Source organism: Rissa tridactyla, chromosome Z (genome assembly GCF_028500815.1).
Source record: "Rissa tridactyla isolate bRisTri1 chromosome Z, bRisTri1.patW.cur.20221130, whole genome shotgun sequence".
NCBI lineage: Eukaryota > Metazoa > Chordata > Aves > Charadriiformes > Laridae > Rissa > Rissa tridactyla.
The window spans coordinates 17,827,612-17,842,658 of NC_071497.1; the positions used below are offsets into that span (position 1 = coordinate 17,827,612).

General features: G+C 38.6%; 1 protein-coding gene across 1 annotated transcript; it reads right to left on the reverse strand.

Annotated features, from left to right (window-relative positions):
• Positions 1 to 1,713: 1,713 nt before the first annotated feature.
• Positions 1,714 to 15,047, reverse strand: GTF2H2 (general transcription factor IIH subunit 2). The gene is made up of 15 exons (XM_054186359.1): positions 14,491 to 15,047; positions 14,325 to 14,402; positions 13,538 to 13,574; positions 12,824 to 12,910; positions 11,964 to 12,014; positions 11,439 to 11,493; positions 10,513 to 10,618; positions 9,084 to 9,174; positions 8,842 to 8,929; positions 8,185 to 8,292; positions 6,942 to 7,005; positions 5,952 to 6,055; positions 3,890 to 3,992; positions 3,545 to 3,584; positions 1,714 to 3,131 (listed from the first exon to the last, which is right to left on the reverse strand). Exons 1-15 carry the CDS (start codon positions 14,544 to 14,546, stop codon positions 3,012 to 3,014), a joined length of 1,188 nt encoding a protein of 395 aa, XP_054042334.1. The 5' UTR covers positions 14,547 to 15,047; the 3' UTR covers positions 1,714 to 3,011.

Genomic DNA, 15,047 nt, shown 5'->3' on the forward strand with positions numbered 1-15,047 from the left:
GAAATTTATATAATAAGACCTTTGCTTTTTTTTTTTTTTTCCAAATAATTGAGGGATCTTAAGAGATTTACATTTACCAAAAAAATTCACCCTTAAGAACGTGATTCAGAACCCAGAATCTCCAACGCGTTGTTCTTACACTTTTCACTGGTTACAAAACCCACATTCTTCTCTCATAGGAAAATGTGTGCTGAACAATTTAAGTGCTTTCAAATCCCAAGGCAAGAAGTGCTGCAAAAGTTGTGAAAGTCTTCAAGTTCTATTATATTTTGAAAAAAGACTTTCATGAATTGCACTATGGGCACCACGCTTATTTTTCCTAAATGTGTAAGTGTGCTTCTCGTTCAAATTTGATGACTTTAAAAATAAAGTTAATCTACTCTCACTCTTCCAGCCAGGAGCCTGCGCAATCCAGTAATGCCTCAGAGTTCATACTTTACAGTATTTTTTCATCCATTAGCTACATCACAATCTATTCTTAAAACTGTTCCTTGTATTGCATGAGACAGACCAGGATGCCATTAAGTTCTTCAGAGGCTGCAGTCGTTATGCAAAACTAAATCCAGACGTTTCTTTTACGCATATTTTGATTAACAGATTTTCACCACTTCCAGTCTCAGAAATCAGATACAACCATTAATGCAGACGGTAGCTTTTATTCCTGCAAGGAAAGTATAAAGCGGACAGTAAAGCAAGGGCACCCACCTCTCCAAAGTCCCCTTCGCTCCGCACAGCTGGGTGCTCCCAGTCTCACTCTGCCTTTCAGCCTCAAACTTCTTGCCACAGTTGTGTCCTCAGCCCCCACCACAGCATGTTTTTTGTCTTTTTGTCTCCTCCCTCGACACTTTATGTCCAAACCGTGTTATGCAACATTTTCAGGAAGCAGAATTTCTCACAGGCCTGCTAATAACCTCACTGATTGACTAATCTTGTGGCAGAGCCGGTAAGTAAGAAAATACAAGAACAAGAATTAAGCAGGTTGTAGCTTCCCACGAGCAATGGAGACAGCAGGTCCAGTGAATCCCAGTCAAACAGTAAGGATGAAGGAAGCATTTCCTCCATGCTGCTTTACATACAAAGGCCACAGCTGAAATTCTTTACACGTCAGAGAAATGCTGCCCCCCCCCAGCAATTTTTCAGGACCTACTTTGAACTGTTCTTCCTGTCCACTGAGAAGGGTAGAAAAGCACAAGCCAAGTTATTACTCGGACCACAAGCAGATAATGGAGTACACGGTTACAACTTCTACTCCAAGTATGCTATTTTGGTATCTAGCGAGAGAAAAAGCTAGAACAGATTTGAAGTGTTTGGACAAACCCCTTCTTTTTTCCCATTAGGAAATGCTGACTGTGCAGATGAAAATATTACCACAAAACACTGTATCAAGACACTGTCACCAGTATCAGAATATCCAAGAGCCAGATGCTTAGGGCATTTCTTTGGCATGGAACAGCCTACTAGACCATACCAAACCCCATCAATATGTCCTTTTTCTGCTGTTTTTAGGACACCCTTAACAGTAACACGCACTGCAACCACCTGATAGCACACAGGGTTTATAGGGATTGTTTGATTCAGCACAAAATGAAACACAGATGCTGAAACAGCCATTTTTCTGCCAACACAGCAGAATTACTGCTTTCCAGCCAGCCTGCAGGAATAAATAGTAGAAAAAGCATAGGAGCTATGTTAACAATTGAGAATTTGCATATCTAAAGGACTTGAAATGAAAACTACCTCTGAAAACTGAAAAGTAGCATGTATGTCGTTAGCACAAAAAACAGGGAACTAACAAGACAGGGGTTTGTTTTTTCGCTTGTTTGCTTGCACTTTTAAGATTCAGTGGTTAGGCTAGATTATTGCTGTTCCTAATCCCACAATTTTAAAAATTCAGATACATCAGCGACTAAGTTACTCTGGATGTATTACAAACATCGCAAGATGACTTCATAAAACCGGATGCTTTAGACACTGCACCATCACGACCTCCTCTTACTGAGGTGTAGCATGTTACATTCTCACAAGTTCAAATTGCAATCGCCCTTTGTACAGACACTGTAAAGTGGCAAAGAGTGTCTTGCATTTGTCTCAATTTCCATTCTTCCATGTTCAGATAAGGACACATGCTCCCCCTTTTCTCCCCCACCTTACTGTCTGTTGCTCGGGGGGTTTAGCCAAGGAGATGCAGTTGCTGTTCTGGAAATTCATCCTAGCCCCAGAATCAAAATAGCATCACTGTCTTCAGCATCACTGTCTTCAATACTGTGGCCATCAAACAGTTTGTAAAAACTCGGGTCTTACACCTTTGCAAATGCAGTGCCTTCCAGTAACCTTACACTCCTACAAGAACGTGAAACTCAAACCACACAACTACAGACACGGTAGTAATAGAATTCAGTTAGTTTTGAGTTGTACCATTAAAATCTAAAATGTGTTTTCAGCACATTTGTAACAGCTCTATTTGAATTGCCTTGCTGAAGGCCAAGGTGAATAGCCACAATACTTAAAATTAATATTTGAAATGTCCAACTAATTGCTCAAAAACATCTTTGTTAAATTCTTACAAAAAAGTATTTTGATCTATAGAACTCCACTATCCACCAAAAACCAGAGCTTGTAATAATCTACATATAAAATATATTTTCAGGGCTTCTTTTTTGAACAAATAATGAAACGAAGATGAATCACCACATTATTATACAAACCAGTTTTATAACTTCCACATTTACAAATATACATGTTACTCAATAAAATTCAGAAAAAGCCAGAGCTTTTCAGAGAAGAGCAAAGAGAATAAAACAGATACAGATAATTCCAGAATATATTAAAAGTAACAAAATCATTAACACATTAGCTAAAAATTAGTTTGCTCCCAAGCAAGTCTTCATCCTTCTGTAATCATCTAGGTCCTTCTTGTTTTGAGCTGTCTAGGTGAAAGTTACGGCTGAGCAAAAAAAAATAGACCTATGCAGGAAGGTCACAGTTATGACAATTTCTAAAAAGAGATGACATCATACAGGTACGGGAGCAGTGTGCTTGTGAATACAGCCAGGACAGCAGTGCAGAGAATCATGAATAAACAAATCGCATTCCACACAAAATGCATTCTGACACACTTTACATATGTAAACCTGTGTGGAAAAGACCGGAAAACAAGTTAAATTAGAAAAAAATTATCACCATCAGAGCACTACAGTAGGGCAATACTTTTGTCCTCAAGACAGTGTAAATAGACTAAATATATCGCTCACATCACAGAAACCCAACTGAACTAAAGTTTCTAAGAGCAAGTATGCCCAAAGGGATGAGCTGGAGTCACTGTAGATGCTTCCATGTGTCTAAGAGTGGAAGCTTATTTATGCCCTTCCCACACTTTTATAGACCTTGCAAGTCTAAAAGGCGTGACTCTGTAACAGAGAATTCTGGTTAACCATGGGATAAACCTCCACAAATATTTTTCTGTTCTTCAAAAGACTATATTAAAGGATCATCACTACTTCTGATATCCCTCAATGCAAATTCCAATGCAGTTCAACATACTTACATTTTGATCTTTCATTTCTCCCTGGCAGCCTTGACAATACCTAAAAGCAAAATTGTGTATTTTAACTGAAAAAAGTCAAGATTGTGTAAAACAGTGTTTAAACACTAACTCATACGTAGTAACAATTTACGGCAATTACTTCAGCTATTCAACTGAACACACAGGATAACTGTTAATGGGAACTACAAATATTTGTGATTGCCAAAGGTGCCCCAAAGCACCCAAACATTCAACAGTGTCTCCAGCAGCAAAGAATCTGCTGCCAGCTATTCTTACTTTTGTGACAAAAAAAAAAATTTACAGGGTCCCCAAGTACATTCACTATCACAAATATGATCTGCATACCGTTCCCCCTGATATTCTTCCAGGGGAACTTCCTGAAAGGCATCCAAAGGAAACAAGTGATGGTAAGACCGAGCCAGGTGAGGTGCAGACACTAATGTAAGACCTGCAAATAAAGAGACATCAAAATTATTACAAGAGAAGACTTCCTGAAAAATCTTTTCTGTATTAAACAAAGCAAAAGGAAAAAAGATTTTTTTAATTACTTAGTGGTTTAGAGCTTTTAAGAATTAAAAACCATAAAATTATTTGTTCGTTAGCTTCCATAATCCAAACTTCTAATTCTTTCCAGAATCAAATCCAAATATAAATTAAAGACCGAGCAAATTGCCCAAATTTCTAATTTAAAGGCTTAACTCAGTCTTTATATGCACACTTATAATGCATAGTTGTAAAGTTAGCAAGTTTTTTTTATGATTGCTTTTTGTTTATGTGCATCTAAATGCACAACTCCTCTTTGGCAATGATGGTTCTCCTGTTTCACATCACCAGTCAAAATGGTGCCCACTACAAAGATCTACTGCAGCCTGCTGTAATACTGCTGAAGCCACGCCACAGCCCTTTCAGCTAACGCAGGTCTGCCAGTTTTGGCTGGGATAGAGTTAATTTTCTTCACAGTAGCTAGTCCGGAACCATGTGTTTGGACTTGTGCTGGAAACAGTGTTGACAATACGGGGATGTTGTAGTCATTGCTGAGGAGTCCTTACACAGTGTCAAGGCCATTTCTGCTCCTCACACCACTCCACCAGTGGGTAGGCTGGGGGTGCACAATAAGCTGGGAGGGGACACAGCCAGGACAGCTGACCCCAACTGACCAAAGGGATATTCCATACCGTATGATGTTGTGCTCTGCAATAAAAGCCAGGGGAAGAACGCGGAAAGGGAAGGACATTCAGAGTTATGGCATCTGTCCTCTCAAGTAAGCATTAAGCATGATGGAGCCCTGCTCTACAGGAGATGACTGCCGATGGGAAGTAGTAAATTAATTCCTTACTTTGCTTGGCTTGTGTGCACAGCTTTTGCTTTACCTATTAAACTGTCTTTATCTCAACCCACGGGTTTTCTCACTTTTACACGTCTGATTCTCTCCCACATCCAGGAGTGAATGAGTGGCTGTGTGGGTCTTAGTTGCCAGGGCTGAACGATGCCAACAGGCTAGTGTTAGCTCAGGCATGTGCTGCCACAAACTTCTTCATCACTCCCTCACATGCAATGTAAACGTCCGACAAGACAAAACGTCTTGTTCTGCTGACAGCTGCAGCTGTGAAGAATCTGTGGCTGATGCACAGGATTTCTCCAGTTACACTACTACCTTGCTGAAACGAAACTCATGTCAACGTGAAAACTTTGACATGAAACTAGGACAAGGTGACCCAAAACTAGAATTATTTCATCCTCTTGCCAAATACTCACATCTTGATAATACCTATCATGTTTTAGTCATATGCCTGTAGAAGCTAACAGGAGGACAGCTGTCACTTACACAATACTGTAAAAAATGCTAATCCTCCCTCCTGCTCTTAAGTAAGGGCCGGAGGGAGAGCACAATTGGTTGCATAGTCATTAATATTTGCAAGACGGAAGGACTTCCATTTACAACTTTCTTGTGTCACTGTGCAGCCTGCCCTTGGGTTCAACTTTGAAACCTTTCATCCACATAGTCCCAGCGGTGAGGGGATACTGCTTATCCCCTTATACTCCAAAGCACTTTTTATCTTCATGGGCTTGCACTGACAAATCTGAAACATTGGTGTGTCTGTTAAATCAGGATTCTTGAGGAAATTATTATCATTCATAGGTGAATCACCCTTCTTCCCTCTTTTGCTTTAGGGCTATTAGTTTATAACATTATACTAGGGAGGAATACGATACAGAGTTACTGTTACAGGTATAGTCCTGAAAGTCCCTAGTGCGAAGCTGAAATCGCAGGACACAGGAATGCAGGGTTCTTAAAAGCAGAGCTAGCTTTTAATTCCTTAAAAGCAGAGCTGGTAGAATTTGTCTACCCCTTAATTCTCTTACCACTAACTCATAATTCACCTGCTCACCTTTTCTTGCTACTCACCACAGATTTTGCATTCCACAGGAAGTTCACAGTATTTGGCTCTGCACTGGGGACAGAAATATCCACCCAGTGTAAGACCCGGCTCACTGTTGTTTTCCAATTGCCTAGAGGAGAGAGAGACAATTTAACACCTAAGAGATAACAACATAGCACTATATAACTACAAATACTACATAGTGCTCACAACAAATAGTTTAAAAATCTTCAGTAGTTTCCACGCAACCCTTCCACATGTATGGAAGTGTCAGAAAGCAATCAATAGGGTGAGACACCAGTAACCACATTTTCCCACAGAAACAGAACAAAGACCAAATTTCCCACATAAAGGAGCCAATATATCTTTAAAAAATAAAGTTATGAAAGATAACAACATAAATACTTCTACTTACAAACACATGAATATTCTGTATTGACTTTAAGATGCACGTTAGTACTTATTTTTTTCAAACAGTAAACACTGCTTCAGTCTGAAAATTCCGATTCCCCTATCATCCCTGAAAACTACGATTCCTTCCATTGAGAAGAGCACTGGTACACTAATGAAACTAGGCCTCTATTTTAAACTTCCCTTTCAAGTCACATTAGTACACAGATAAAAAATACTTTATTCCAGATAATACCCTTCATCCTCATCATTATCTTTACAGTGATAAAAATACTTCATCAAGGCAGTCAACTAAAATGGGTAGCTATTACTTCAATACCTCGTAGCATCCTGGTGTTCTAATCACTGCACAACACAACTAAAAGCCACTTAATACCTTCAAACAATTTTAAATGTAAATTTTAAAAAGCATATTTAACAGAGGTAACTACAGCCACATAACTGGATGTGCAAATGGAAATAAAATTTCTACTGAGAAGTCACAAGACAATATTTACTTTTTTTCCCATGTCATTTTGCAATATTGTCACTGACAAGCAGATTTTCTAAACATGAATATTATTGAATTATAATCAGCTCATTGAATTCTAATCAACTCTACTTACGCCATGCTAAAGGATGGCTTTGCATCCTGATCAGCTAGAGAAGCAACAGTATGCTGAGGAAAACCTGAAGAGAAAAGCATCCCATGTTACTAATTTTAACCATGCAAGTAATCTTTCAGTTTTTGACTTCAATGGAGAAGTTCCAAAGATTATTTTAAACATTAAGGCCTACATCTTTTTTTGTTTGTTTGTTATTACAGGAGAAGTAATACACTCTTACTAGGTATCAAATTCTTCCTAAAGGTCTCTACCTATACCCACCAACAAATCCCTCGCTGTATTTCCCCCAACTGAAAAAAAATCTTTTCAAAGACTTCATATTAACTGAAGCTTACTAGAACTCCATTTTTGAAGAACAGCTAAAACCAAAATGATGTGCAATGGCAGGAAAGCAGAAAGAGCATGACATGAATGTTCACTTGAACAATGTTTTCTAATTAAGGGGAAACCATTTTTGTATGCAGACACAAAGCGTTTACTCACTTTCCAAGTGCAGTATATGACAGATGAGACTATAGCACTTTATGGAGGCTGTAACAGATACCATTCTTTCTGTCACTTATTTTTTACAGCTCATGTCAAGTGAGCAGTTAAATTTTTCCAACTGCTGTTCAGGCTTCAGCTATAACAATTAAATCTCTTCAGTATTTAAATCTACACATGAAAATACACACATTCTTATCTGTGAAAACAGGTGGATGAAACTGAGAAGTCAACACTATAATTCATGGCATTAGAGTTCCTATTCTAGTTTAACTCCAGGCTTAAATTTATTGAGAAATACATCAGAAGAAAAGGTACCCAATCCATTCTTTGAAAGACCACCACAACAGTGCCCCTAACAAACACACACTACCTGGCCAAACAGATGGCTCTTAGAGCTTATAACAGTTGCCTTCTGCAGGGAAAAAAAACAGAGGGAGAAACAAAGTAGTTTTTCATCCTTCGTTTCTAAGTATTACATTTATACCGATTACCAATTACTGTAAAAGCAATATCATTCCATTTTATTGCCTTACTTGTTTTAATTCTTAACTTTTAATTAAAAGTTGACTACTTGGCAGGAACAACATTAAGAAAATTGATATCTATTTAGCAAAATAAAAGTTAAAATAAAAAAACTACTATGCAATGTCTTTATTATGCTTCTAACTATTCTTATGGCTTTAACACAGAAGATGCTAAGAAAGAAAGACAAGATCCACAAATCTTGTGCTAGGACTTTAACAAAACCATATCTTACCCATTCGAATAAGGGAGCACTCAGAATTTGAACTGGCAGGTGGAGGACTAACATGATGCATCAGCAGTTCCTTATAATGACTTTCATCTAAAATAACGTGGTATGTTCCTGTCACAAAGACAGAAACACCTCACTCTCAGATTACGGGCAGATAAGAATACAAACATTTTCTCCAAATGACAGAAAAAAAATTAAGTAAAAAAAAAATAATTTAGCCAACCCCGTTCCCAAAAACCAGTCCTGTTAATGCTACTGAAAATGATAAGTTTTAAAATCAGTAACACCAGAATGTTTAATTAGATATGAAGGCCTATAGATTTTTCTCCAACATGACACTGTAGTAATGATATTGTAAGAGTTACCACTGTAGTAATTGATATTAACATGTTACATTAATTAAATTCCACATCACACAGCTTTACGTGTATATATTTCTTCTCTCTACAGCTGCACCTATCAGCTGGTAATAATTTCACTAAATTTAAAATATTTCACTAAATATTTTGTAGATTTGGGAACCTTTAAATTTTCTGCCAGCACAACAGAATATTCATACTTAAATATCAAAATGCATAAATGAATATATGACAAATTAGTTACTAAATTTTGATTTTAAACTTGTATTAGTAGTGTAACTACTGAATGTCAGATACATACCACCAGTTTCTCGGGCGAGTATTGTACAAACTCGAACTTCAGCACTTAGGCCGATGACAGACACTCTGATCTTAACTGCTTTTAAACACTTCAAATAGAAAAAGAAAGTATACTCAAATTCAGAAAACAGTAAAAAGTTTCAAAGTTTTAAATGAAAATTACTTGGCAATGATACTGCAACTTTTTGGTTTTAGTCTAATAGCTTAGTCGTTCAATGTAGCAATCAAACTTCACTTCTGTACCTTAATTAGATCATAGATGTTGGCTGGATCACATGTCGTCAGACTGCTGAAGACTACCAAAACCTCTCTGCTTGTGTGTCCTGGCATGTGCCTAAAGAAAGTATATAGTTCATTTACTTCTGTACACTAAGGTACTTGTACGCTAAAGCTTCCAAGGACTTTAACATACTAAAGTCAGGAGACAACATGATATGAAGTCTCCTACAAATCATAAGATGCTGTTAACACCCTTCTCTGAGCAGCAGAATTTCACCTTCCAAAACCCAAACCTTTCCAGTGTCTAAAATAACAGTACTTGATTGTGTAGTTGTTATCTGATTGTTTGCTCTAATGCTTAAGTTATCCCTGTACCTTATCCATACTCTTACAGGTAAAATTCACCTTCAAACTAGCAACACTGTAGTAAGTCTTCCTGACTTCTTAAAATAAAAATCTCCAATCAGTTTATAGGTGTACATCCACTACTTTTAACTACTGTCTTTTAGTTCTTAATGGAAAACTCTCTTCCAACTAGTCATTCATATATTTTTTATGACACTGACTACCAGCTTTGCTCTACCAGTGGCCCTGACTATAACTTTTTATTAAAATGGTCTTCGACAAATGTTCACCCCATCTCAACACCTCACAGAGCAAAAAAGTTTTTTAACCTTTTTAAAATCTATCCTACCTGAAAATTTACCTTTCTAAAGTGTGCCAAAACTCCACTAGATTATTGTGATTCAATGCTATTTCTTTTCCTGTTCTCTTATCATTATTAACCCCTAACTCTGCCCTCTCTCATACCTCTAGTAAGAAATAATTGCGGGGTCTTTCACCACCGCATTACAGAATCACAGAATGGTTTGGGTTGGAAGGGACCTTAAAGATCATCTAGTTCCAAATCCCCTGCCATGGGCAGGGACACCTCCCACTAGACCAGGCTGCTCAAAGCCCCATCCAGCCTGGCCTTGAACACTTCCAGGGATGGGGCATCCACAGCTTCCCTGGGCAACCTGTTCTGGGCCTCACCACCCTCACAGTAAAGAATTTCTTCCTGATATCCAATCTAAGTCTCCCCTCTTTCAGTTTGAGGCCGTTACCCCGTGTCCTATCATTACACTCCCTGACAAAGAGCCCCTCCCCATCCTTCCTGTAGGCATAAAATCATCTACTTTGTTTTAAAATATTGTTGCTTTTTGTAAAGCAGCACACCTCCAAATAGAAGCATCTTGTGTCAGAAAAATAATTTCTGCACTACTAGCTTATTTAACTTCTTAACAGTTTGTGTTGTAAGAGGACATAAAGCTGCCTTTTAAAGACTCAGGTCAGCACGATGCAAGATGCTACTTGTAAAAAATGCCGACTCCGCCCCTCCAAAAATTCACAATCAGATTATACTGATTATGAAAAACAAAGAAAACAAAAAAAACTACATGTATATACTAACTTTAAAGTCTGCATGGCCAAATGTAGGGAATTATATAGGGATGGCTCTCCACTGCAGTTCATATCCACTGCTTTCTTCAGAGCAGTTATGTGCTTTTTTGAGTTACCTGTAAGTGAAAAAAACAATTCACCTGAAATAACAAGTTAAAAGAATAACAATATTTAAACTATATACTTAATGTATATGCGTACTTGTACAACAACAGTTTTCAAACTGTGACTTGTAACTCTATGTTTCTCCTAAGAAATTGACCTCTTGATCAGAATGCAGAAAACCATAAAACAGCATATTAACAAAAAGACATTTGCTCTACAGGCACTCAATTGTTAGAACCTTTAAGAAGTCAAAAAGAATAAAATCAGTGGTGCGCATCATTAAGTGCTTAACATGAGTGTGAAGTGTCTCAAAAGTGTTTCAGCAGAAACGGAGTTTAGTTTCCTCAAAGTACTGTTCAAGGATTGATTGATCCTCAAATTCCTCAATAAAGTTGCTCCAGTTTTACATGTGAATAAAGAGAAAAAATTAAGACTTCATCTCTGAAGTCACAGGGATCCCTAGTTACAGATGACAGGAACCAAAGTAACTTTGTCTCTTAACATTCAGACAGATCTCACAGAACACATAGACGTGATAAAATACAAAAATTACAGAGTGAGAAATTAACTATAGGGGAAACAAAGCATATTTTAATGGCAATCTGGATAAGACTGGATCATGGACAAGCACATGATGACAATTCTAGATCAAAACAGATCAAAATAAAGACCCTGCTTTCAGACAACTTGCAATAACTTCTCTTTTAAATTAAAAATACTATGTTACAGTTACTTCACTTTCAGCAGCATCATCCAGGTAGAACTTATAACACCAACGCAAGAGATGAAAACATCTCCAATTTAAAAAACAACAACAAACTACCTCCCTACCTGAAAGTTCTGTCATTTTTTCAGCTCTTTTACTCTTGGTTACAATTAAGCCAATCTGCAGAAGGAAAAAAAAAAAAAGGCAAAATTTTCTTAGCAACTTTAAAAATAAGTTAATTTCTGTTTTTTGGTATATTTTGCCTAATACTTCTTTATGGATCAGAATTACTTAACTATACAAGTCTTCTTGTAAGTGTAACAACAGCAGCACTACGCATCACTTAACATACATTCCTGTATTTATTTCCAGTACTTTTGTCATAAGTTACAAAAAGAAATCTTCCAAAATTCTAAATGCCTGAAAAAAATATAATCAAGTCTTCTGTGTTAGAATTTATGCTTAGGAAAAAGGGAATAGATGGGTTCTTACTTTCATTAGTTCAGGCAGAAACAAGAATTTCACCAGACTGATGAGGAAGGGATGGGAAGGAACACATAAATTGAAAACAGTTTACTAGACAGTGTTAAAACTAAAACTAACTTTTAAAACAGTTTTCAGTTACTTGTTTCTTGCATGGTTTTACATACCTGACTAATAGGATTTTGGTCAAAGTATTCTTCAACAAAATATTCCAATAACTACAAAGAAAAAAGTTAAGACTGTTAAAAACTAAATACAGTTTTATTCCACATGCATTAAATAGGTGGTACTTGCAAAACATCCAGTATCGTTGGGAAAAAAAGGGGAATGTGCCCACCCTTTCCATTTTCCTTTCACCCCAGCCCTTCCATCCTTCTCTCTCCTCCCATGTTACCAATGCAATCTAACTTTCAGAAACTAGCCACCCTCATACATTAAAGTTCTAGAGTACTGTTGATTCAAATGGAGGTTTACAATACAGCAAAAACACTAATCTGTAGAAAATCACCAAAACCCACAATTTCAATGCTTAGTGTTGTTAGAGAAGATCGTATATAGTACAAGACGTATAGATCCACAGTCTGAAGGGGCAATCCAATTAAACTCCTATCTAGCATCCATTCAAATCAAAATTCATCAAAACACAACTTTAAGAAAAAAAAAAATCCTAGATGTGTAATGAAAGCATGCTTATTCTTCTTTCATCCCTTACTATGGGCAATACTTTGGCTTAATTTCCACATACTTTTCATAGTGTGTCTTCCATAATATGTCCTTACAAAGCATTTTTGCTGTACAGAAGTACTTGTGGAAGGCAAACTAACATCACACAGGTTTTACTACTCAAAAACCAGGAAAATTACAGACTAGCAACAGAAACAAGGGAAAAAACGTAAGGATGAGAGGAGAGATGACGCTATGCATGTAATCTAGTCACAGGAGACGGCCATTCTTTTAAATACAAAATGGAACTGGTTTACAGGGAAACAGTGGATTAATAAGAGAAAACTTTTGAGTACAGAAATACCTTCAAAGTGCAAGTAAGTCTGTTCGGTTTCAAATCTTGGTCCTCCATAGTTCTTGATCCATCAACAACCACATAAAGATGACGCATCTGCATTTTCACCATAAGTGATAATCACTCAGAGAACAGATATTTTAATGAACTGTTCGTTATTCCATTTACTTTAAAGAGCAACTACTTCCTCCCTCAAACTGGTAAAATTCAGTGTACTGAGCTCTGCAATCAACAGCAACTGAAAAGTAAAGCATTTTTCCCCCTTTTCCTTGAAAATGAAAAACAAGACTATCTTGAAAAATGCGCACTGTTCTTTCCCTCTCACAATAAGCTAAAAGATGCATAGTCTGCACCTTCATCTCTTCATCTGAAGAGCTCAGCGTTGTGTAAAGTAATGTTATTATTTACAACTCATTTAAATTATGCCCATTTTTCTCATGAAGAAAAATTGACAGTGCAAGTGCACATAATATGACTGCTGTGGCAAAACACACCCTGATACAGTGAACATGCCAAACCTTCACCTCTGAATACTCACGCTTCACATCCCACACTGCCAATGAACAAAGAATGTTTTAAAAAAAACAAAAACAAACTGGTGGAAAGTGTAAGCTTTGGTCTCAAGCACATTAAGTCAGCAAAAGTGTATTTCAGGTTAGGCATACCACCTCTATTCAAACAGTTGTGGACTCAGGACAGACAAGGGTTAAGAGATTAACATACCATTCCAAGTCGAACTTGTCCATGGTGTTCACAGAGTCTAATAAGACACAAAAGGATTTAAGTTAGATACAAAAGAATTAACGGTTCCTTAAACAAAAGTCCAGAACAAGTTCAATACTAGACTTCTGGCAGATAGGAAGCAATAACAGACAGACACTTTACCTACACTGAAAAAAAGACAATTCAGTTGCAAAGATATTTCATGCCTCTCGGAAAACAAACAACCAAAAACTATGTCTTACTACCAGGTTTAATGGAACCTTAAAATTTTATCCAAGTTTGAGTATTCTAACATAATCCAAAATAAAGAAAATCTAGGTTTTATCTAGCATTTTTTCTCATGATTTGAAACACAAATCTGGTGCCATATCAAAACCCAGCTTGACGCATGATTTGTGTATTAAAAAAAAAATGTCGAGGGATTTTCTCTAAGCAGTGCAAATTGCAATTGCAGGGCTCCGCACTGTGTGTTATCAGATCGAGACCTCCATGTTTTATCAGATTGAGACCTCACCTCCATAGCTAGCATACATTGGGGGTACCTAGCCTGGATATAACCAATCATAAGATTAAAAAGAAAAGTAAATTTCACTATTTTTTCTGGCAGAATTGATAAGTAGCTGGCAAGAGGCATGCATCTTGGAGCTCTGAAGGGGTAAGGACACATAAATATATTGCAGGCGTGCCGATACACTTACTCAGCCTACAGAACTCAGTTTTGTAATGATTAAGTCCTTATAACTGACGAGGCCAGTGTTATTAGCAGGCTCGTGGCAACACATAATACCTTTTCCTCTTTGCCTTGAAAAGAATGTCCTCGATGGTGGCTTTCAGCGATCCGGACTCATCTTCTTTAAGGATTTCCCTGCGCAAAACAGACAGTTATTGAGCAGAAGGAGGATTTTTCTCGTCTGTCACCAATAAGAAGGAGAGGAGGGAGGAGGAAAGCTTACCATGTTCTCTCATAGCCCCCTTCCCAGCGCTTGGTCCGCTCGGGTTCCTCATCCATGGCCACGGCGTGGCTCCGCCGAGGGCGGTCCCGCTCCTGACTAGACCGAAGGCCGCCGGCCCCGGAGGCCCAACTGCCGCCTGAAGAGAAGCCCCGCTACGGTGCCGCACGGCGGCTGACGGGGCTGCGAGAAGGGACCGGCCCAGGGGGGCCGCCGGCGACCTGAAAGGCTGAAGGGAAGGGGAACCGCAGCGGCCACCAGCCCCGTCGCCCTGACCCGGAAGTGCTAGCGCCGGCCCGCATCCGCCTGTGTGCGCCCCCAACCCCGCCCGGCTGCCGCCCGCGCCGCCGAGCGATCGTTCCGGGGACGTAGGAGGGAGCGCGGCGGGGCCTGGTAGCGGTCACTGGTAATGCTAGGTTTAATTTGCCCCAAAAATTTTCTCCGAAGCCGCAGCCTCCCGGCCCAGTCTCAGCGGGACACGGAACGGCGGGGCGGGGCGGGGCGGTGGCGAAGCTGTCCGGCCCGGCCTCTCAGCGGCTCCTCCTCGGCACCTTAGACTG